Source organism: Myotis brandtii, unplaced genomic scaffold (assembly GCF_000412655.1).
Source record: "Myotis brandtii unplaced genomic scaffold, ASM41265v1 scaffold236, whole genome shotgun sequence".
NCBI classification, from domain to species: Eukaryota; Metazoa; Chordata; class Mammalia; order Chiroptera; family Vespertilionidae; genus Myotis; species Myotis brandtii.
In genome coordinates, this window is record NW_005358901.1 from 726,007 (window position 1) to 750,391 (window position 24,385).

The 24,385-nt window shown below is 51.1% G+C and overlaps 1 protein-coding gene and 1 pseudogene across 2 annotated transcripts; both read right to left on the reverse strand.

The window, feature by feature from the left end:
* Positions 1–1,000: 1,000 nt before the first annotated feature.
* On the reverse strand, positions 1,001–14,693 carry THEG (theg spermatid protein). 2 transcript variants are annotated; one of them, XM_005866659.2, is made up of 9 exons: positions 14,404–14,693; positions 13,256–13,372; positions 12,941–13,012; positions 12,482–12,543; positions 11,261–11,330; positions 7,050–7,167; positions 5,440–5,599; positions 1,175–1,321; positions 1,001–1,140 (listed from the first exon to the last, which is right to left on the reverse strand). In XM_005866659.2, exons 1-9 carry the CDS (start codon positions 14,691–14,693, stop codon positions 1,079–1,081), a joined length of 1,098 nt encoding a protein of 365 aa, XP_005866721.2. In that variant the 3' UTR covers positions 1,001–1,078. The 2 variants fall into 2 exon arrangements, with proteins under 2 accessions (XP_005866721.2, XP_014395551.1); XM_014540065.1 differs by lacking the exon at positions 12,941–13,012.
* A 6,568-nt stretch (positions 14,694–21,261) lies between these two features.
* On the reverse strand, positions 21,262–21,705 carry LOC102259114 (annotated as a pseudogene).
* Between the last annotated feature and the right edge of the window lie 2,680 nt (positions 21,706–24,385).

The following is a 24,385-nucleotide window of genomic DNA, read 5'->3' on the forward strand; positions in this document are numbered from 1 at the left end:
AGGAATGTGTGCGGGGGCGGGGCGGGCTCGGGAAGCGAGGGTTTGGGGTCTCGGCCTCGGCGTGGGACGTGGAGGATGCTATTAATAAAAACATTGATTCCTGATAACAACACCTGTGTCGGGAGCTTTGGTCCTAGTTGCCCCTGCCAATAGCTTCGCTAAATACTGTAAGTACCCGGTGTTACAGGTGAGGAAACTGAGGCCTAGATTGATGGGGCACCCGATGCACAAGTGGTAGTGCCAGGACCGACGTCGGTAGCGTGGTTCTGGAACTTTCCTCAGTTTTTCATCAGTGATGGTCCATCCCGTGTTCCGAAGAACCGATCGGGGAGCTTGCGAGATGCACCGTCGGGCGAGTTTTAACGGGCACTGCGACCCTGTCTATACCAAGGAGCGCGAGTGCCGACTGAGGATGGAGAGGTGGATTCAAACCCATGGCCGGCCGTTAGGCTCTGAATTCATCATGGGCCGTCTGCAGGTTCTGAACCTGTGGTGGGCGCTCGGGGGGAGTTTGAACAGGACAGTCCTGGGTTCGCTACATTTTAAATTTCAGACTTACAGGTGCTGTGAGCATCGGGCAGGTGGTTTATGGAGAGCGAGAGAGGACGGGGCAGTGAGTAGGCGGAGGCGTCCAGCAGGACTCAGGTGGTGGCCGGGAGCAGAGAGTGGAGCGAGCTGGGAAGGTACGCGCCACAAGGTCCCTGATGGCAGGCAGGTGGGAAGGGCATGAAGCTCGGCCAAGGTGTCTTGCACAAATGAGTGGTTGGTAGTTCCTCGGACGTAGCTGGATAAGCAAGTCTGGACATAGATCCGGGGGGAAATTGTGCAGTTGTGGGAGGCCGATGTGTGACATCTGAGAAAGTCAAGACAGCGGGGAAAGTGATTGTGGAAATAAAGGACTGTACAAATCACAGGTGATGCGAACATAAATATTATTATTTTTCCTCTTCTCATCCTTTTGGCCTTCCAGCTTGCCCTCCCCTCTCCAGGCCAAAATTCTCAGAGCCAGCCACACATACAAGGTTAGGATGCACTTGGGTGTTTACTGGGAATAAGGCCTCAGAGGCCCGGCCTGGGTTCAGTCACACTTTCTTGGTGATGCTTTTGGGGGTGGCGAGCTCATATAGGCGAGGGGATGCCCGAGCCTTCAGGGAAGCCCGGGAAATGTAGTAGGGGTCGTAGCCCTCATTGAGCTCCTTTCGCACTTTGGGCTTGGCCAGCGAGCGGATCCGGGCACTGGCCACTGCCTTCTTGGTGACGTCCAGCACCTCCCAGCGTGGATCTCGGTCAGGAACACACTGATCTGACTGGGCCTTGGGCACTACAGGGGCAGGAGAGAGTGACAGCATCAGGCACTCCCCCGAGGGAGAGCAACCTGCAAGGTCAAAGTTCCCAGGTTCAAGGGCCTCTCCAGTGATGAAGGAATAGAAAAACACAACATGTCCCATCCACACACTGGAATATCACTCGGCCATGAAAAGGAGCGAAGCACTGACACTCACTACAACCTGGATGGACCTGGCACACATGATGCTCAGTGAGAGAAGCCAGACACAAAAGGCCACACAGTGTGTGAGTCCATCAATGTGAAATGCCCAGAACAGGCACACCCACAGAGACAGGAAGTGGGTTCGTGGGTGTCAGGGGCTGGGGACAGGGTGGAAAGTGACTGCTAATAGGGGGTTTCTCTTTGGGGTGATGAAAATGTTCTAAAATGTTATTGTGGTGATGAGTACACAACTCTGAGTGTACTAAAAAGCATTGAAATGTACTCTTTCTTTTTTATGGAGGTATAGTGAATTACACTTTAAAAGGATAAATTGGCCCTAGCCGGTTTAGCTCAGTGGATAAAGCGTCGGCCTGTGGACTGGGTTCAATTCCCGGTCAGGGCACATGCCGGGATTGTGGGCTCAATCCCCAGTAGGGAGCGTACAGGAGGCAGCTGATCAGTGATTCTCTCTCATCAGTGATGTTTCTATCTCTATCCCCCCCTTCCCTTCCTCTCTGAAATCAATAAAAATGTATTTACAAAATAAAAATAATAAAAGGGTAAATTGTAAGGAAAAAAATATTTCAAATGGTCACATCCTGGACAGGGGACTCAAAGGGGCCAGCCAGAAGTGTCCTGGGGGCTCAGGAGGCCTTTCACACTCTCTCCTCCGTCCTCTGATGTCATGGTGGGGAGAAGTGGTGAGTAATGGCACAGGAGGCAGCTCTCCTTGGCTGGCCCTGCAGGCCTGCTGCGTGGATCCAGGGCAGCTCCTGGGTGCACAGGCCCTTTCAGGATTCAGTCTCCCACCTCGTTCTGGGTTCCTGCCCTCACTGTCCAACATGACTGCAGCCTCAGCCGGGCCCTCTCAGGAGTGCTGGCAACATGGCTCCTGCCAACCACATGCGGCAGCACCTGATATGGGCTGGAGTTTTCTTCTATTTAGTTTTAATGAAAGCAATTAATTGATTTAGATCAACTGATTGATTGATTTTAATTGCAATGAAATCATGGCCAGTGGCTGCTGTCATGACAGACAGCTCTCAGGTGCAGAGACCTGTGGCTCGGTCAGGGTCCCTCTCACCACCTCTCTGCCACCCCCTCCTTTAGGGACTAGAAGGGAGGTGATCACCACTGGTCACTTAGCCTTCAGTGTCTGAAAGCCTCAGGATCCTCGGCTTTGAGGGTGCTCAGGCTCCTTTCTAACCCCTTTGTTTAGAGCAGCGGTTCCAACCTGTGGGTCGCGATCCTTTGGGAGTTGAACGACCCTTTCACAGGGGTCGCCTAAGACCATCGGAAAACACATATATAATTACATATTGTTTTTGTGATTAATCACTATGCTTTAATTATGTCCAATTTGTAACAATGAAAATACATCCTGCATATCAGATATTTACATTACGATTCATAACAGTAGCAAAATTAAAGTTATGAAGTAGCAACGAAAATAATTTTATGGTTGGGGGTCACCACAACATGAGGAACTGTATTAAAGGGTCGCGGCGTTAGGAAGGTTGAGAACCACTGGTTTAGAGCCTCTGTGCAAATGGAAAAGGCCATCTCCCCGCTTCTCAGCAGACAGGCCCTGGCTCGGTGGAGGGGCCCTTGATGAAAGAGAGTGGGGTTCCTTCCCCCAGGCAGTCACAAGCCCACACAGGCCCACTGCTGGGCAAGGCCATCCAGGCTGTACCAGGGCTTTGCTGGGCAGATGACCATTCCTTCCAAAGGGAAGAGGCCCAAGCAGTTGGGCCTCATTGGCCCCTTGTGGGGCTGGGAAGACTATGGCCAGAACCCAGACTTCTCTGCCCTCCTGTGTGAGAATTCTGGAGTATTTCCACTGTTGTAATCTCTGGAATATTAAACTCTGTTGATGAAATCCACCACCACACAGCACACATGTGGACACACAGAGAATAATGGACTCATACCCACATAGTTCATGCTCTTCGTTTGTCATCATTTCAATTTTTTAAATGCTGGTCACACCCATTAGTGGGTGGAAGTTTGCTGTTTGAAAAGCACAACCCAACACATTCTTACACACACACACACACACACACACACACACACACACGGATGTGTATTTACAGGTACATCTGAAATACGGATCAATATATAGATGAATGTGTAGGTACGAATGTGTATATATTTATATTCCAGGTATATGTGAGAGAGAAACAAAATGGTCTTATGAAGCAGTGCATATGTACTCATATGTTTTTGTTCATTTAACCAATCATTTAATAAGTATTAAGGGAAAGGATAAGTGAATGAATGAATTAAACAAACAAACAAAAGATCCTGTAAGCAGAGTTAAAAGAGATGGATTTGGGGAGAAGGTATTTTGCAATGTGCTCAACAAAGGATGAGGGATCACCTTATATAAAAAGCTGCTCTAAATCAATAACCAAAAAACACAGAAAATAGAAAACTGGGGGGATGGAAGAGCAGAGTAAACCAGAATGGCCAGTCACACCCTCTGGTGATTATCTGTCAGGAGTAGGCGACACACAGCATCTCCAAAGCCTCTGGCATTGCAGGCCTGGCATATAACAGACCGCAGAGAATGAAGAGACACATCAATATATTGTAAATATGTATGTTAGAATGCAGCAGATGCTACAGAAAAAGAGCTCAGAGCAGTCACGGTGCACACAGGTGTCCAGAGGTGGGCATAGCTCATGGGTTAAGCAGGGCGCTCAGAGGAGTCTCACCTAGAGGACATATTGGAGCTCCGCCCCATGGCGGGCAGAGGAGTGAGCCATGCAGGTGTCTGTGGTCAGTGTTCTAGGCAGCGGGAGAGGAACCATGTAGAGGGGGTGGGCAAGGGTCAAACAGATCACAAGGGCCTGTGGGCCACACAGAGTGAGACAGGACCCTGGGAGGGTCATGAGCAGAGAAGGGGGAAATCCAACTTAAATTTAGCAAGACCTCTGTGGCTGCCACACGGGAAGCGGGCAAGGGTGGCACTAGGGATAAGGGTGGAGGCGACTGCTCTGGTCCAGGGACACCTTAGGGGGCCATGTGGAGGGCAGGGGGGGCTGTGGGCGGGTTCTTCATGTGCTCAGAAGACCAAGCCCACAGGAGTTGTCAGTGCATTGGATGTAGTGTGTGACGGGAGGGGACTGGCAGGAGAGCGCTTGTAGCGTGCACACTCACGGGCACACACTCAACGGCAGGCATTTGTGGCTCTGCAAGTGTTACACCCAGAAGGAAACACACGAAACTGCTTTATGTTTGGGTGGGTTCCTTTCTTCTCTAGGCTAGCCTGCATTTTTCCAATTCTCTACAGCTGGTACACATTACTGTTGTCATGGCGAGACTGGGTATCTCATTTGTTTTAAAGGACAGAAGAGAATCAGGCCAACACCCCTTCAAAGCTGCCCTTCATGCCTGGCCAGAATGGCTCAGTTGGTTGAGTGCCGTTCCATGCACCAAAGGGTTGCTGGTTTGATTCCTGGTCAGGGCACACACTTAAGTTGCAGGTTCAATCCCCAGTCGGGGCTCATACTGGAGGCAACCAAATTATGTTTCTCTCTGATATCTCTCTCTCTGTCTCTGTCTCTGTGTCTCTCTCTCTCTCTCTCTTTCTCCAGCATGTCCTTGGATAAGGCTTAGAAAACAATGCTGCCCGTCGCCTCAGCTTGGCTCCCTCATTCTTGGCCCTGTCCCCGCAACTTTCTCTTCTGCACCCCTTTGTCCTGCTAGGAGACCCACTCAGACAGCACTCAGCTTCAGGACCATGGCCCCCTCTAACGGTTGCCTCTCTTCCCCTGGGAGCCTGCACAGTACGACTTATCCACAGGAATCCAACAACTGGTCTGCAGCTAAGGGAGGAGATGAAGAGGGAAGCACACATCTGGCAGAAGCAGGCCTAAAGTCCAAATCTCTGACTGTTCCCCGCCCCTGCCTATGTCCATTGGGGACGGACACAAGGACCTACTTACTGGACAAGTAAAGGAGCCGGTTATAGTTTAATGCATGTCGCTTAGGTTTTGGCACAGGGTCCCATTCTTCCAAAAGGGTGGCCGGAGGCTTGGGCTTTGCCAACTGCACGATCCTTGAACTGGGGATGGCCATCTGGGCTGCCTTGGACACCTTGGACACCTGGAAACAGAGTGAGAGGGGAAAGAGTGAAACAGTCCATAATGCCTCAGAGGCCCCTGGATAAAAAACAAAAACAAACAAACAAACCATAAGCAATGCCAACGGACAGATGACTGGCTGGAAATGAGTTTGCAATGTGTTCAACAAAAGGCTTAGTAGCTATCATATGTAAAGAGCTCCTCTAAGTCAATAACCCAAAAGAATCCATAGGGGACTAGGCTAATCATATAGGACAGTAAACCTAAATGGTCAGTAATGCTCTCTGTTGACCAGGGAAATGTAAATTAAAACAACAAAGTATCCCTGAATGCAAACAAATGAGGCAAAAATGAAAATGTTTGACATTGTCAAGCCCTGGCAAGAATGTGGGAGGAACCCAGCTGGCATGGCTTGGTGGTTGAGTGTCAACCTATGAATCAGGAGTTCATGGTTCGATTCCCGGTCAGCACATGCCGGGTTGCAGGTTCGATCCCCAGGGTGGGGCGTGCAGGAGGCAGCCCATCAATGGTTCTCTCTCATTGGTGTTTCTATCTCTCTCTCCCTCTTCCTTTCTCTCTGAAATCAATTTTTAAAAAAAGAATGTGGGAGCAGAGATGTCCTCATGCATTGCTGGTGGGAGAGTAAATTAGTACAAGCACTTTGAAGAGCCATTTGTCCATCTCAGGCAAAGCTGAGTATGTGCACACTCGGTAACCACCGTATAGAGAAACACCTAGTGGGGGTACAAGGATTTGAGGGCAGTGGTATTCATTGCAGCTGGAAACAACCTAGTTGGCCATTGATAGGGGACTGAGTAAACTAGCTATGGTATGTTCGTAGGATAGAACATGACCAAGCAGTTAAAATGTCGCTTCTATATAAATCAGCATGATGTGCTCTTGAACAAATATTGAGGGGAAAAGAAAGAAGTGAGATGCCATCCTATATAATAACAGGCTAATATGCAAATCGACTGAACAGGGGAACGATCTGTCTCTATGACACACACTGACCACCAGGGGCAGACGCTCAATTCAGGAGCTGCCCCCTGGTGGTCAGTGCGCTCCCACAGGGGGAGCGCCACTCAGCCAGAAGCTGGGCTCATGGCTGGTGAGCGCAGTGGTGGTGGCAGGAGCCTCTCCCACCTCCATGGCAGCGCTAAGGATGTCCGATTGACAGCTCCCAGACTGCAAGAGGACGCAGGCCAGGCTGAGGGACCCCCCCCCAGTGCACGAATTTCATGCACCAGACCTCTAGTATATGTATATTAAAAACACGATGATTATGGTTTATGGGTCTGTGTATGAAATAAAGTATAGATTGATGAAAATAAGACAGCTGGCCAAAGCCACTCGTCCATTGCTCTGGAGTCCGTTCCCGCTTGTCTGTCTAGGTCCCTGATCCCAGCCCACTGAGGGCAGGCAGTGCCCCTACCATTGAGGTGGGGTTCTCAGGAGAGCCAGTCACCTACCTCAGACATGTCTATGTTCCAAATGTTATTCCGGACCTTCGGGGTGGCCAGTTCCCTCAGTCGATTAGATGGTTGGTAGTCAAAGGTACAATGAGAAATGGGCACGTTGTGGGTAGTCCTAGGGGACATCAACATTTGAGACACTAGCTCAGCCAAAGGGGGAGATATCTGTTAGTGTGTGTGTGTGTGTGTGTGTGTGTGTGTGCGTGTGCGTGTGTGTGTGTGTGTAATCTCTTTCTCAGCTCTTCTCTGTTCCCTGGAATGGAAACAGGAGGGAAAGTGGAGGGTTTGGAAAACACCTCCAAGAAGGGATTCATAAAAGAATCATGACAGGAGCCCCTATGTATTCTCAAGGCTGGAGATATGCTGTCCTGAGGTCATTCCCCCTCCCCCAGGGCCTTCTGTCCACTCCCACATCATCGCCAGGGTCCAGACTTGAACACAAGAGATAACAGTGTGTCCAGCAGTTGTCACAGAAAGCTGGGAAAGTGAATTTCCACTGGGTTTGCTGAGCCCACGCCTCCTAAAATCAGGTCTCAGCTATGCCTCTGCTCTAGAAATAAAACCCCGCTTCATTGATCTAAGGCAGACTTTTTATATTTTCACGTCTCTGAGGTCAGGATGCAGCTTGTACATGCCAGCCGGACGTCAGGAGCTCCACAGTCATCCTCGCTGGTGTGTGGATGTAGCTGTTCTCACTGAAATAGCCTAAGTCGAGTTATATGTGTTCTTGGTTCTACAGATGTGGTCTAATTGCAGTTTAAATTATCTTCGGATTATGTTATCATGCAGCATGAAAATAAAAAAGTTATTTTCACCAAAAACAGGCTTAAAAACAGTGTGTGACACATGTCAACATCTCTGAATCAAAAATGATTCAGACTTCCTGTCAAGATGGCAGCATAGGTAAATGCAATACTGGCCTCCTCCCACAGCCACATCAAAATTACAACTAAACTGCAGAACAAACATCATGCAGAGACACCTGAAATCTGGTTGAATGGAAGTCCCACAACTAGGGAATTCAAGAAGGAGACACATCGAGACTGGTGGGAGGGGTGGAGACACAAAACAGGCTGGTCACACACCCATGTGTGGCGGATAAAAACTGGGAGGGAGCCCTAGCTGGTTTGTCTCAGTGTATAGAGTGTTGGCCCCTGGCATGAAGGGTCCCAGGTTTGATTCCAGTCAAGGGCACATACTTCAGTTGCAGACTCGATCCCTGGCCCTAGTCAGGGCACGTGCAGGAGGCAACCAATTGATGTGTCTCTCGCACATGGATGTTTCCCTCTGTGTGTCTGTCTCCCTCCCTTCTACTCTCTCTAAAAATCAATAGAAAAATATCTTCAGGTGAGGATTAAAAGAAAAAAGTTGGGGGGGATATCTTGGCTGCAGAAGTCTCCCCTGAGGAGCAAGAGGTCCCAGCCTCACACCAGGCCCCTCAGCCCAGGGTTCCAGTGCCAAGAAGAGAACTCCCCATAACTTCGGAATGTAGAAACCAATGGGGATTGAGACTAAGGGAGACAGAGGGCTGCTTGAGTCCCAGGCAGTTCCTCTTATAGGGCCCACACATGGCCCTGGATGGTGTGACTCAGTTGGTTAGAGCATTGTCCCTTATACGGAAAGGTCATGGTTCAATTCCCATTTGGGACACATACCGGGTTGCAGGTTCGATCCCTGGTTAGGATGCATGCAGTAGGCAACCAATCGATGTTTCTCTCTCACACTGATGTTTCTCTCTCTCTCCCTCTCCCTTCCTCTCTCTCCAAAATCAGAGGAAACATATCCTTAGCTGAGAATTTTTAAAATAAGGGCTCACATACAGACTTACTCGGGCTCACTCCCTCAGAGCTCCAGCACGGGGACAGCAGCTTGAAAGGCACCAAAGACATACAGGAAGAAACTGAATTGTCCAGCATCAGCACAAGAGCTGCAGTGGCTGCTTTTTCCCAGACAGACATGCTGGCGGAGGCCATGTTCCTTTGATGAGCTCTCCCCCTACAGAGCCAGTATTCGGGTACCATACCTGAGACCATCAACCTGCCTCCTCTGTGTTGCCCCGCTCTCGTGATACCCTGAGGCCTCACCCACCCAACTTTTGAGCCCATCCAAGCTATTTCCAGTGGCTTTTCCATATGTATGTCCTGTCTTGGCTCATGCTTCACATTTTCCTAAAATATCTCAAAAAAGCAGCATTTGGCCTCAGCAAACCCATACCTTTTGTTAAGTGGCCCAAGGCCCGGCACTAGCAGCAGTCGGCCTTGGTTCAAAGCTTTGCCTCGCCTGGCCACCTCCAAGCCCAGCACAAGTAGCAGCCATCTTCAGATCGCTTTGTAGCTCATGCAGAGTGGCCCCAGGCAGAACACAGGTGGTGGCTGACCTTGGCCTGCACTCTCCAGGAGGTCCCAGAGCCAACACACCAAGTGGATAGTTTCAGACCGCATCAAAGCATCACCACCCAGCCACTCCCACAAGTGACACAGTCAAGGGGTGGACTCAGTGGGCCTCAGTGCTCTGCTGAATTGAGTCCTGCTCTGTGGGGTGGGCCCCTGCACAGCTCATCCTCCATGGATGGTCAAAGGTCTTTGGTAAATGGCCTTAATCGGTTTGGCTCAGTGGATAGAGCATCAGCCTGCGGACTGAAGGGTCCCAGGTTCGATTCCGGTCAAGGGCATGTACCTTGGTTGCGGGCACATCCCCAGTAGGGGGTGTGCAGGAGGCAGCTGGTCAATGTTTCTCTCTCATCAATGTTTCTAACTCTCTATCCCTCTCCCTTCCTCTCTGTAAAATAATCAATAAAATATATTTAAAAAATTAAAAATAAAAGCAGCAGTTGGTTACCTAAAGGGAGCTCCCATAAGACTCAACAATTTCTTAACAGAAACTTTGCAGGTCAGAAGGGATTGGCAAGAAATATTCAAAGTGATGAAAAACAAGGACCTACAACCAAGATTATTCCACCCAACAAAGTTGTCATTTAGAATTGAAGGACAGATAAAGAGCTTCCCAGACAAGCTAAAGGAGTTCATCACCACCAAACCAGTATTACATGAAATGTTGAAAGGTCTTCTTTAAGAAAAAGAAGAAAAGAAATGATCAAAAACATGAACAATAGAATGGCAATAAATATATATATCTACCAACAATTGAATCTAAAAAAAAAAAACCAAAATAAACAAACAAGCAGAACAGAAACAGACTCACAGATACAGAGAACATTTTGATGGTTGCCAGATGGGAGGGGATTGGGGAAAGGGTGAAGGGATTAAGAAGTACAAATTGGCTGTTACAAATTAGTCATGGGGATGTAAAGTACAGCATAGAGAATATAGTCAATAATATTCTAATAATTATGGATGGTGTCAAATAGGTGCAAGATTTATCAGGATGAACACCTAGTTATGTAATGTCCAATCACTAGGGTGTACACCTGAAACTAATATAATAATGTATGCCAAGTGTAATTGAAAAATAAAAAATGATTTTTTTAAAAAGTGATTCAGCCCTAACTGGTTTGGCTTAGTGGATAGAGCGTCGGTCTTCGGACTGAAGGGTCCCAGGTTTGATTCTGGTCAAGGGCATATACCTTGGTTGCGGGCACATCCCCAGTTGGGGGTGTGCAGGAGGCAGCTGATCAATGTTTCTCTCTCATCGATGTTTCTAACTCTCTATCCCTCTCCCTTCCTTTCTGTAAAAAAATCAATAAAATATATATATATTTAAAAAGTGATTCAAACACACTTCAGTTAATTTAATTCCATTATATTTTCCTTTTTATGAATACATTAATATAGGTAATTAAAATTTGTGTCTAAATAACTTTAAAGATAACTTTTGAGAAGCATAAAAGTTCTAAGTGATAACAAAGAATTGTGTCATTCATTGTACATAAAATAAAAATGTCTTACAATTGCTAGCTTTTCAGAGCCAACAAAACCCATGATAGTGGTAAGTAACATTACTGAGCACTTACTGTGACAGGCACTGTACTAAGTAGCTTTTGTGTGTGATCTCTACTACCACCTGCTCTGCAGGTGGAGAACTGAGATCCCAAGGGTCATGTGCCTGCCTGCAGGCATCCAGTTTAGACTTGGGTTATCTAGCCTAGAACCTGAATCCCCCTCCCCCCATGCTACAGCCTGTCAAGGGAAGAGAACGGTTTTCTGCCAAACTCCGCCCTCAGAGTGCCTACCCAACCCACCTATCCTTACCTAATGCTGTCGCAATAATCCGTGTAGAACTTTTTGGGTCGAGCAAGTTCCTCCACTCGGCGGGACACTGCTACACAAATGGGAAACAGCCCCAACTTGAAACCTGCCCACCCCCTGGGGTTTGCTTCCTACTGAATTCAGCTTTCCAGGGGCTAGAGCAGTGGTTCTCAACCTTCCTAATGCCGCGGCCCTTTAATACAGTTCCTCATGTTGTGGTGACCCCCAATTTCATTGTTACAAATTGAACATAATTAAAGCATAGTGATTAATCACAAAACAATATGTAATTATATATGTGTTTTCCGATGGTCTTAGGTGATCCCTGTGAAAGGGTCGTTCGACCCCCAAAGGGGTCGTGACCCACAGGTTGAGAACCGCTGGGCTAGAGCAAGAGGCAAAATGTGAGGAGCTATGGGCCCAAACAGTTCAGCTAGTATTAGACTCCTTACAGAGAGGTGACTTTTGCTGTCCCCGTTCTAGGGACAACAGGCTCAGAAGCCTGCAGTCTCTCGCTCGAGCACACAAGATGGGAGTGTCAGGGCTGGGTCAGCAGCGCCCTGGCGGCTCCAACAGCGCCCTGGTTTGGAAAGTGGATTTTGGTCTGAAGTTTGCACAGGCCTAGGGTTTCCAGGGGCTTAGTGTTCCCTCTGAGGGAGATTCTAAACCCCAAGAGAGACCCTGCCCTTCACTTCTCTCCAATAATGAGCTTTCTTGACATGTTTTATTTGAAGGGATCCATTGCTCTCAAAGAGGATCATAGAAACCATTGTGAGAGGGACGAAGAAAGCCTTTTTGTAAAGTGAATACTAATCCCCATTTTGGCTATGGTGCCAACTGGGGTTTCCCCTGGAGAATTTGCCCCACACCCCTCACCCCCAGGACCAGCTTCCATCTGGCTCTGGCTTCTTGAGGTTATCGTGTCCAGAGATGAGGCCCTGGAACGCTGTGGAGGACAGACACTCCTGGGAGATATACGGAGGAGAGGGGAGGAGCCTGAGGGAGTCCCAGGGGCCTTAGGGCTAGGGGAGTCCCCAAGGTCTCCCCAGTCTGAACAGGGCACAGGTTGGGGTGAGATGGGGGCAACCCAGCCCCAGGAGGCCAGGAGCAGCATGTCAGACAGAGTGGCCGAGAGCCATGGCTGGGACAAGGGCCACCTGTGGCCAACCCCGAGCCAGGTGGCCACTAATGGGGAAGTGGAGGTGGTGAGTGGGCTCAACCTACCAGGCACCGTGATGGAGAGGGTGGTGTCTTCCAGAAATCTCTCTGTCCAGTACACGGATGGCCTGGAATGCACCCAGTCGTGGCTCAGGGTGAGGGAAGCCGGGGCAGAGGCTTCCTAAGCCCTGCTCTGAAACAAAACTCAGGGCTCCCCACAAACACAGACACACGTGCAGACGGGGACACAGCGAGGCAGAGGCAGGGTGGCTGGAGGAACACCTGGCGGAGTGACCAGTGGGAAGGAAGGAGAGAATGTGGAGGCACAAGAGAGGGGCAGGTCAGAGAAGAACATGGGGAGGAGAATCTTAGAAACAGGGGGCAGTGTAGATTACTGTGAGCAAGGCTGATGTGCAGAGAAGTGGGGAGCTGGGGAAAAGGCGTAACTAAGGAAAGGGGCCTGGGGCCTGGCTGTTCCCCCCAACACGGGCAGGAGGTGGAGAGAGGAGACACTCTGGGACTTACCAGTAGACACAGAACCGCAAGTTCGTCATGCATGGGGAGATCCAGACAAAGCCCTTACAGCGGCACCCCATCCTGCGATGAGACAGCCCAGCCCCTGCCTTGCTCTGCAGCTCCCACGTGCTCAAACGCCTCACTCTCCTGGGCCAGCACCCAGAGGCCACTGCCGGCCACCACGCCCCCCCAAACCCCCATGGTTGGTACCCTGACTTTTAACCCCAAGTTTACCATGCAGGTGACAGATGGGACCCCCAGGGGCTGCTCTCCTCCTCGCAGACCCCCATCCCTGCCTCCAGCAAGACCACCTGCACCGCTCACTTGTTTTTCAAGGTCTGCCAGTTGGTCTTGGGTTTTGCCAGCTCAATAAGCCGCCTCTTCTTCTTCTTCCCTCTTCCCATGAAGGTGCTGGGGAACCTCTGGGTGATGGACAGCCGGCTTGGGGAGAGTTGGATGGTGAGGCCGGAGTTTCTAACCTTCCAGCCCCCCTGAATCTCCTCGCTGGGGGCGAATTCTGGCATCCAAAGAGGTGGACTGCCACCTTCACTCCAGCGGCAGCCAGATGTGTGACCCTGGCCAGCTGGCCTCGTTCCCTTCTCTGTGAAATGGAATAGAGACCCGCCCCACCTCACAGGATGGCTGCAGTTATTACATAAGACGTTTTCTCATCTCATGTGTATCCAGGCCCCCAGGGGGACTGAGCCACAGAGAGGCCCCCGGCAGCCCCCAGACTATGGAAGGAACGGGGCCTTCTCCTCACTTCCTGTGGCCCTGGGCTCAGATGTCTTCCCTGGGCCCCGTCACTGCCTGCACCTTTTCCCCCACAAAAAGGGCAGCCGATGGGGGAGGGCACTGGCCAGCTCCTGCTGACCCACTGGCCTCCTTCCTGCCTAGACAGCCACAGTCCGGAAGAGCCCAGAACGTGGCCCAGTGGAGGGAGGGAGGGATGCACACACTGAGTCCACAGGTGAGGGGCACCTGGCTCTTTCCAGGATACCATCAATTGCCAAAAATCAGTCCCCCAAATGCTTGATTCCCCAGTTCTCGGTTCCACCAGCTCGTGGGCTCCCAGCCATCTTTAACTTTTCTGGCAATTTGTAGCGGTGGGAATGGTGGCAGCTTCTGAGCCAGGACTGTCCCCATTTCTTTCTTAAGTGAGGGCCACCTGTCTTGACCTCTCAACTCTGGCATCTAAACACTGTCTGACTCCAAAATCGGAGCTTTCGTAGAGTTTCCCACTGTAACTCACCTGCTACCTCGACAGAGATTGTGTTTGACGACTTCACCTCAGAGGCCAGTGCGGGTATTGCCCGCCCTGTCTGATACCCTCACCCTAGAATGACTACATGGGCCGGGGGGCGGGGGGAGGACCCACACTAACAGCAATGACACAGAGGCCACAGGGACAGAGGGTGGACGTGGGGATACGGCTCTCTCCTCAGTGCCTGAGCCCCGCTCCCCATACCCACCTCATCTCAGTCACACCCTCCTCCTCATCTTTCTCCAGGGCCCTCTCCACCACCTCTCCTGGCTCCTGGGCATCTGTAAGTTCTTCCTCGGTCACCTCCTCAGGGGGAGTTTCCTCTTCCTGGTCTTCGAACCCCAGTTTCCCATCATCTAGGTCTTTGTATCTGAGGTCCGTGGACCGTAGGCCTTCATACACAGGGTTCTGGAGGCCCAGAGGATCATCTTTCTGTCCCCTTCCCTCAGCCTCCGAGGTATGGTAAGGGTTGAGCAAACTTTGCCGATAGTCCCCCATGAACGGGGCCCTCCGCCAGCCCTTCAACCTTACTCCCAACACACCCAATGTGTCTATGGTCACCTGGCAACAGGAGAATGGCCTGCCCACATTCTCAGCATCCACATTCCACTCTACAGGTGCTCATCACTGGGTATTGCTGAAGCTTCTCCCAGTGCCCCTCCACAGGGTCCTGTGTGGGGCCCACTCGCTCCTCCAACCTCCGCCCCGCATTTGCCCCCTCCTGTCACTCCGCCTTCCTTCTCCATGAACATGCCAGGTGTGCACCCCTCTGCAGGGCCTTTGCACTGCTGGTCCCTCTGCCTGCAATCTCCTGCCCACACGAGTCCCAGGCCAGCTCCTACTCGGGAAGGCAGCCTCAGTCCTGGGTCCCTCTGCATCCCAGCATTTTGTTTTACTTCTCCGAGGCATTTGTCATCACCTAAAATGACATTGTTGACTCACTTATTTTCTCCTCTGCTTTGTAGAAGTCACCTCTTCAGATGAGGGCTTGAGAGTGCCCCATCCTGCACATCCTGGTACCTAGAATGGCAGGGCCCACAGAAGGCTCTCAGAAAGGGCTGGTGCATGAATGGTTAGATTGGGAGCTCGGCTCAGTGCTGGAGCAGACCCGACTCTATCCTACATTCCTTCTCTTTTTTTAAAAAAAAATATGTTTTTATTGATGAGAGAGAGAGAGGAAGGAAGAGGGAGGGGAAGAGAGAAAGAGAGTGAGAGAGAGACATTGGTTGGGCCCCTCCTGCAAGCCCCCTCCTGGGGATTGAGCCCACAACCCGGGCAGGTGCCCTGCCCAGGAATCGACTCTGTAGATCCTTTGGTGCATGGGATGATGCTCAACCAACTGAGCCACACTGGCCACGGCCTACATTTCTTCTTCGTAAAAGACTCCACTTGTGCTCTAACCTGTTTGGCTCAGTGGATAGAGCGTCGGCCTGCAGACTGAAGGGTCCCAGGTTCCATTCCGGTCAAGGGCATGTACCTTGGTTGCGGACACATCCCCAGTAGGGGGTGTGCAGGAGGCAGCTGATCGATGTTTCTCTCTCATCGATGTTTCTAACTCTCTATCCCTCTCTCTTCCTCTCTGTAAAAAACCAATAAAATATATTTTAAAAAAAAAAGACTCCACTTGTGCTCAGATGGAGGAAGCCAATGCTGGTGGTCACAGCTCACCGGGGGTTCTTCCCAGGACTGATTTAGGAATGAGGCCTGAGGGGAGCCTGCAGGGGGCTTCTAGAGATGGCTTCCTGCGGAGTGAAAGGAAGCACAGGAAACAAATGCCTTGTCTCTTCTCCGTGGTTACTTTTGAGACCGCCTGTGGTGGTTAGAGCTCGGGCCGCTCGCTTGTGACCATGACACCTGCTAGTCGGAGGATCGTGAGCTGAGGATGGGTCTTTGGTGGCATTGCCGAGCCTATGAACTTGGCAACCCTGGAGACTTCTATGTGTGTGTCCCAGACAGTGAGGGAAGAGGCCACCCTCAGGGTCCCAGCCTCAACAGACACTACATGGAATGAGTGTCCCATGGATGCGGGATCGTGGGAAGCAGAGCATCATCATGATTTTAAGACACTAACTTGGGGCTGTCTGTTATGCAGCAATCTCGTCCTGAGTGATGTGTCAAGGCAGCCCGGGGGCCCTGCAGGGTCCCTGACAGGCTCCTGCCTCGGGAGGGAGAACACCTGCCATCTGCTACCCTGGCCCCCTCTCCTGCTGGCCTGTTCAAACCCCACATGCCCACCAGTCTCATCTCTCATCACCGTGCAGTGAGCTCACCCCTTGATTTTCATGTGGCTGAGTCCCCTGAGGTTCACCTTAAACATCACCTCCTCCAAAAACCCTTCCCTCAAGTAGAGTGTTTTCCTACCTTTTTGGTGGTGTCTCCCAGCATTTATCATGAGCTTACTCTATATTGCATTTGTGACTATCTTTTTACCCCCACTAGAGTATGTGGGCTCGAATTAGGCGGGAACCGTGCCTGTCTTGCCTCTGCCTGGACACCCCACACCCGGAACAGGCGCGCCCCCTGCGGAGTTTCAATAACTGCCTTGAATTTGATCTTCCGCCGGCGCCAGGGAGGAACAGCAGTACCGCAGGGCGACCAACAGAGGGCGCTCCGCTCAAGGGTTTGTGGGCTCCTAGAAGCCTCCCTCACCGGCCATCCTCCGAGATGGATGTCAGTATCGTCATCCCTATGTTGCCCAGAAAGGCCAAGTGATTGCCCAAGACTGCACAGCATGGAGCCGTAGGCTGCCTCTGGCGGGGGTCCCAGCGTTTGCGAATCTCGATATTTGCAAAATGCAGTCATGATGGAAAGGCCCTTGACCAAAGGGCATTTGTGTGTGTGTGTGGCAGAAGCTGAGGGATCCAGTGCCCTTCCTGGCTCTGGGGCAGGGACGCTCCAGCGGAGGCAGAAACAAGGACTCGGTACCGAACCCTCCGAACCCTCCGGCTGAATGTCAAACCCAGCCCAGTTCCTGCGGAGATGCGAGGCGTGGAGGCCATGCTGTGAAGCTTCCCTGCCCTGCTCTCCGCTGGAGACTGAATTCGTTCTCCCCAAATGCAAGGGGCAAATGAGTTGGGAGTGAGTCCACATGGGGGACCTGGGAAAGGGGCCGGGGACGGTCACCTACCCCACACTCGGGTGGGGAAGACACAGAAGGGCCCAGCAAGGCCCGTGGGGTCTGCGAGGGGCGTGTATGGTGCCTTGCTTCTTAGAAGAGCCCTGGAGGCGGCGGGGGCCTTTCCCGCTGCCACATGCACCTTAGTGTATAGCAGGGTTCCTCCTACAGGCATTGTGGACGGTTGGGTAGTTCTCTGTGGGGGGCCATCCTATGGAAGGTGGAGCGGCACCCCTGGCCCCACCCACCGGATGCCAAGAGCACCCCAGGCATGACAGCCACAGATGTCCCCGATGTCGCCCAGTGTCCCTGAGCGAGAACAACGCACCAGGGTTACGGCCTGGTGTGGTCCGTCCGCTGAGTAACCGTGGGATGAAATGCACTCCATCTGCTCTTGTCTAAAATAGCAGAACATCTCTCGCTCATATTGAAGAAGCTTCCACTCCAAAAGGGGCACTACGCTTGGGTTCGAGTACTCGGACCCTGATGAGGAGAGTCTACTTTTCTCCCACAGGGGCAGGCGGTTTCGTGGCTGCAGCAAAGACCCAGGAGAATTTCTTCCTCCCCAAAGTCGGGGTACCTGCAGTCCATGCCTGCCCAGCTCGAGACAGAAGGGGAGACGAGGCTGGGCCCCGTCCTCTGGGAACATTTTTCCTTTTGGGTGTCCAATACCACGTATCCTAATGTAGGCCTTTTCACAACAGACCGCAGCCATGTAACCGCCCCAACGCCCCCAGACCCTCTATCTCCCCCCCTTGCTCCCTGAAAGGATCACCACTGTTCTGACTTCTCAGAGCATTGATTCGTTGTGTCTGATTTTGACTTGATAGCAATCAAATTTTGGGCTTCTTAAGCTCAAAACTATGTGAGATTCATCCATGTTCATTGTCACCGCTAGGGGGCATTCCACTGAGCTGAATGGCTACACCATGACTTTTTTGTCCATTTCGCTGTTCAGAGGAACTTGGGTTTCCAGGTCTTGTGAGCTCCTGACTTTGGAGGGCACAGCCACTCTTGCTCACATCCCATGGGCTGGAACTTAGTCGCAGGGCCATGCTTGGTTGCAAAGGAGGCTAGGAAATGTAGTCTTTTACACACACACACACACACACACACACACACACACGCACACACACACACAGAGGCTGGAGTTCTATTTCCAGGGCAGCTGGCATTCTGCTCTGTAGATACCTCTGACAGCAGGCAACCAAAACGCCTGCCTCTGATGGGCTTAAGTAGAGAAGCAACGTGTTATCTCCTCCTAAAAGAGGCTGCTAGACTCCACTCTGCTGCTCTGGGCTTGTTGTGGCTCTGCCTCCTTTTACACTGTCTTCGTCCTCAGATGGGCATCAATATGGCTGCAGCTGCTCCAGACATCTCCTCACGAAGCTGCAATGGCCACAGGCAGAAAGGGACCTCTTTCTGGGGCCTCCCTCTCAGGACCAAGGACACCTTCTGTGGCCTGCAGGTTAACAACCCGCAAAGGTGTCCACACCTAACTCCCCAGAACCTGGCAATCTGTCCTGTTGCACGTCAAAGGGGAATCAAGGTTGCAGATGGAATTAAGGTTGCTAATCCACTGACCTATAGATGAGATATGATCCTGGATTATCTAGCCCAGTGGTTCTCAACCTGTGGGTCACGACCCCTTTGGCCGTCGAACGACCCTTTCACAGGGGTCGCCGAAGACCATCCTGCATATCAGATATTTACATTACGATTCATAACAGTAGCCAACAGTTATGAAGTAGCAACGAAAATAATTGTATGGTGGGGTCACAACATGAGGAACTGTATTTAAAGGGCCCGAAGGTTGAGAACCACTGATCTAGATGGTCTCAGTGTAACGTGAGGGCCTTTCTAAGTGGAAGCAGGATGCAGAAGAAAGAGAAGAAGAGACAATAGCACGAGGAACGAGTCCGCGTTGTTGAAGGGGCCACGAGCCTCGGGATGCATCAGGATGCAGTGATCTCTAGCAGTTGCTCCCCTGACCTCACTCACATCTCATTGGCCAGAAGGGAGTCACATGTCCACACATAAATGAATCTCCAGCAAAGGGGTAGGACCCCACTGAGGATTCTCAGCAGCACCCAGGTAGGATGGGTTTCCCTGAGTCACACAGGGTGGCGAGTGGACACCCAAACAGTATCCAAGCTCTGTCCACAAGGAAAGTGGGGGCTGGTGGGCAGACAATGACCCTAGAAGCACGAGGGATGAAGCAAAGGGAGGTGTCATCAGGTGCGTGGAGCAGCCATGGGGGCCTGCAGGACGCAGGGCAGCTTGAAGATGCCTGATATGGACTGATTACTAGTATAACTGCAGACCAGATGCCCACGGCCTAGCCTTACAGTGTCGCAGCTAATATCCAAACCCCGTGGCCCCAGGAATTTAGGCTGCTTGGATTGGCTTGAATTGTTTCTCCCCAGAAACACATGTTTTAAGTCCTAACACCTCTCCCCCTCACTGATCTAAGAGGACCAGGAGGAACTTCACTCTTTGTGGTCTCCAAGGCTCTATTAACCCTGACTTTCCCACAGCTCGGTGGGGGGTGCTCGCCCCATTCCCGCTGGGCTCCCTCCTCCGAGCTGTTGCCTGCTGGCCTGGCTGCCACCGTCTGTTGTCGTGGCAACCTGCTCTGTACCAAGGTCCCTCTAGTCATTGGGTCAGATATGAATACTGTTTCTATGTGAAATTTCCTAATCTTAATAACTGCACCAGGTTAGAAAAGAAAATCTTTTTCCCCCCAGAAAATATGTGGTTCTGTGTTTATGGATGAAGGGACGTGGCACCTCCAACATCATCTTAAGTGGCTCAGGAAATGCATATCAATATATGTATACGCACATAGCTAACGGATGGATGGAAATCCAGGTATAGGTAAATGTAGATGCAGAATATACCCAAGCAAACAGGGCAAAACGTAGCCAATTGGGGAACCTGGACAGAATTGACAGGAGTTTATGGTACTTACAGTGAACTTTTCTGTGTGTTTGAAATTATATCAAAATTTAAAGTTGTGAAAACAGCAACCAAAGGGCAGAGTTCTGGACCCCCAGGGACTCGAGTCTGCAGGTCTAGGGTCCGATTTAACCAGCGGCTGAGGACCGCAGTGTGTTGTGGGCTGAACTGTGTTCCCCAAACAGATATGTTCAAGTCCCAATTCTGTGACTGTGACCTTATTTGAAAACAGGAAATTTTCAAATGTAATCAAATCAAGGTGAGATCATCCTGGAGTCAGGTGGCCCCTAAATGCAATGACGGGTGTCCTCCTAAGAAGGGGAAATATGGACACAGACACACACACGGAGGAGAAGATCATGGGAGACAGAGGTGGAGACTGGAGCCGAGGGATGCCAGAAGCCGGAGGGGACCTGGAATAGATGGTCCCCCATGTCCCCCAGAAGGAACAGCCCTGCCAACACTTTGATCTCAGACCTCTGGCCTCCAGAGCCGTGAGGGTTTCTGCTGTTTAAGCCACCCAGGGTGCAGACATTTGGGACGGCCACCCGGGAGCTGAGCACAGAGGACATTCCGGGCAGGGAGGCAGTGGCGGGGCTCCCTCACCCCCTAGGGTCCCACTCAGCCCACTGGGGAGCACTGGCCAGATGCAGACACTTCCAGAAAGAGCTGGCCATGGCCCTGGACAGTCACTCATTCATTCCCATCCGCTTTAAGCATACATTGGGTACCTGCCCTGTGCACACTGGCAGAGGGCGGACCCAGCAGTGAACAAAACTGATCAAAATCTCTGCCCTGGAGCTGACTTTCTTTTTCCTTTCTTTCTTTCTTTCTTTCTTTCTTTCTTTCTTTCTTTCTTTCTTTCTTTCTTTCTTTCTTTTTTTTAGATGAAAGACATCTTATTATTATTTTACTATATAACATAGTAGTGAATATATCTGATTGCATTTTCTCAAGTGAGAATAGGACAGCATTTTACTGAAAGCCTCAGTATCATCTGTCTTTTGGAGGATTCAGTTTCCTAGGAAGTGTATGATACTGTCCATAAAGATACCAACGGTGCTTGGTAGTAAAGAACATCTTGCTAAGTTGTTCTATCGCGGGTCCTTGCTCCAAGTGTTCATCTTTTACTTCTAATCTGGTTTTCAGTATTTGATCCTGTGTTTCTTCATAATTATGCACAGGACCTGGCCGAGGGATAGGCTTGGTGTGTTCATACGGAATATCCACAGAAGGATGGTAGCAAACTATCGTCCTGCCATCAGATGTCAAAGCAAGTTCTACTTTGCAATTATAGTCATCTGGAAGAGAAGAGTATGTGGATTTATGACAAACACAGTATAAAGCTCCATTTTGGATTGGAAATAAATGTTTCAAAATAGTTCTGTTTTATATCGCCCATTTCACTGTTGATACGGCCATGGCGAATCAAGATGTTTGATGTCTGCTCACTGCGAGCCCGCCATCTTCCTCCAGCCGGGTCCTAGGACCTGGAGCTGATTTCTTAACAGGAAGATGACCACACACACACAAGGGGAGCGTGACAGGAGGAGAGAAGGCCAGCAGGGATGAAGGGTGGCATGGGTGCAGGTACATAAGGCTGTCATGGGGGCCTGACCATGACAGGGAGGGAGGAAGCTTTGGGGTCCGGGGGACAGAGCACTGGCAGGGGGCACAGACAGAGTAAAGGCCCAAAGGTGAGGGGTGTTGAAGCCTGGAGGGCCCTCCTGAGGACAGTGAGGCCAGAGTGGCGTGAGGGGGGTGGGGAGGAGGGCATAAGAGACCCCATTGTATTGCAGCTGTGATTTTACAGGACCCGCCTGCCACCCCGTGTCTGGGTGGATGCCCCTACCAGGCGGACACCTGCATGGGAGCGCTTCCCTGGAATTCAGGGGGGTTGCCGCTTTATTTACTTGAAGGGAGTAGAGAAGACAGGGACTTCTATCCAAAGCTCTGTCTCCCAGAAGGGAGGCTTAGCCATTGCTTACAGATGCTATTTGGTCGATTACAAGTTGCTTTCTCCTTTGTAGTTGGCTACTTTCATCCCAGTGAGGCCCCCTCAGCTCATTCTGTTTACAGCTGGTCTGCAAAATACTGCACTACATTCTAACATTTAGCAGGAATAACATTGAGTAATAACATTTAGAACTGCCCTGACCCTGGGACCCTAGTCCTAGCTGACACAAGGGGGAACATGTGAAGGACCATGTGGGCTGAGCAGGCACCCACAGATCTGCTGCTTGGCCGTGTGACTTTTTGTTGGCTCACCCATCAGCTCATCCTTTATTATTGTGCAGCTAAAACACTCAGGGGGACCATCAAGCAGTAAAAAATAGCCCTTCCCAGTCATCCAGAGAGAGAGCCTGAGAGTGTGAGTGTACGTGGAGGGTCTGCAGCTGCCTCTGCAGGCGGGAGGAGCCCCGCCTCTGCCCCTCCCTACCCTTACCGACTTCTCGGGAAAAGGCAGCATCTTAGCTTCTTTTTTGTTAACTCTTCTCGACCGAGGGTATTTTTTCCATTGATTTTTTTTTTTTTTTTGGTTGCCGCTTTATTTACTTGCAGCGAGTAGAGAAGACAGGGACTTCTATCCAAAGCTCTGGCTCCCAGAAGGGAGGCTTAGCCATTGCTTACAGATGCTATTTGGTCGATTACAAGTTGCTTTCTCCTTTGTAGTTGGCTACTTTCATCCCAGTGAGGTCCCCTCAGCTCATTCTGTTTACAGCTGGTCTGCAAAATACTGCACTACATTCTAACATTTAGCAAGAATAACATCGAGTAATAACATTTAGAACTGCCCTGACCCTGGGACCCTAGTCCTAGCTGACACAAGGGGGAACATGTGAAGGACCATGTGGGCTGAGCAGGCACCCACAGATCTGCTGCTTGGCCGTGTGACTTTTTGTTGGCTCACCCATCAGCTCATCCTTTATTATTGTGCAGCTAAAACACTCAGGGGGACCATCAAGCAGTAAAAAATAGCCCTTCCCAGTCATCCAGAGAGAGAGCCTGAGAGTGTGAGTGTACGTGGAGGGTCTGCAGCTGCCTCTGCAGGCGGGAGGAGCCCCGCCTCTGCCCCTCCCTACCCTTACCGACTTCTCGGGAAAAGGCAGCATCTTAGCTTCTTTTTTGTTAACTCTTCTCGACCGAGGGTATTTTTTCCATTGATTTTTTTTTTTTTTTTGAGAGAGGGAGAGTGGAAGGGAGAGAGACAGAGAAAGAGAGAGAAACATCGATGTGAAAGAAACACATCCATCAGTTGCCTCCCACACGCACCCCGACCGGGGCTGGGGATGGACCTGCAACCCAGGTATGTGCCCTTGACAGGGAATGGAACCTGAGACTCTGCCACTCTACCACTGAGCCACATTGGCCCTGGCACACTTAGCTCCTTTTTTAAAAAAATATATCTTTATTGATTTCAGAGAGGAAGGGAGAGGGAAAGAGAGATAGAAATACCAATGATGAGAGAGAATCATTAGCTCCAAGCATCTAGCTCCTTGCAGGGCCCTCTGTTGCCCACAAGCCTGGCCCTGGTGGTCTCCAAGTTCCAGAGCGAAGGGGGAGCCCCTATGAAGGCAGGAGCAGGAGCATGAAGGAGCAGGCACAGGACAGAGACCAAAGGGGGCACTAAAAGGGACCCCAGCTCCAAGGGCCCCTCCATCTCAGCGCAGGGTGCACTGGTGCTTTCCCCAGCCCTGGGGGAAATCTGCCTCTTCACCTCTCCCCTCGTGGGGCTGGGAAACCTAGAGTCAAGAGGGACAATGTTTGAACAGGGAGGGGCGCCCCAGGATTCAATGCGCTGCCCTGGTCCATCCATGCCCAGCAGGCAGCCCAGGAGAAATGCAGGGACAGAGCTGGCCTGGCCGAGCTGGCCCCTGCTTCAAACTGGACCATTTGTTTCTCTGAGCTGGAAAACCTCCTCAAAAATTATCCTGACACAAGCAAGGCTATGCAGCCCCCTAGCAGCATGAAAAGTCACACCAGGGTACCCCCCACCCCCAGCCAGCCCCTTTGTCCCTTTATCCCACCCGCCCTAACCAAAACCTATTTACACACGTGGAGTAAAAGCCACAGCCGTCAGTCACTGGGCATCACTCCCTGGTGTCCAGTTGCCAAG

Coding starts and splice junctions, on each gene's coding strand:
- THEG (XM_005866659.2), bottom strand. CDS start 14,693: ATGGGGGACTATCGGCAAAGTTTGCTCAACCCTTACCATACCTCGGAG. Junction 5,600..7,049: donor GGAACATAGACATGTCTGAG/GTAGGTGACTGG, acceptor CTCTGTTTCCAG/GTGTCCAAGGTGTCCAAGGC. Junction 1,322..5,439: donor CCGGCTCCTTTACTTGTCCA/GTAAGTAGGTCC, acceptor CTGCCCCTGTAG/TGCCCAAGGCCCAGTCAGAT.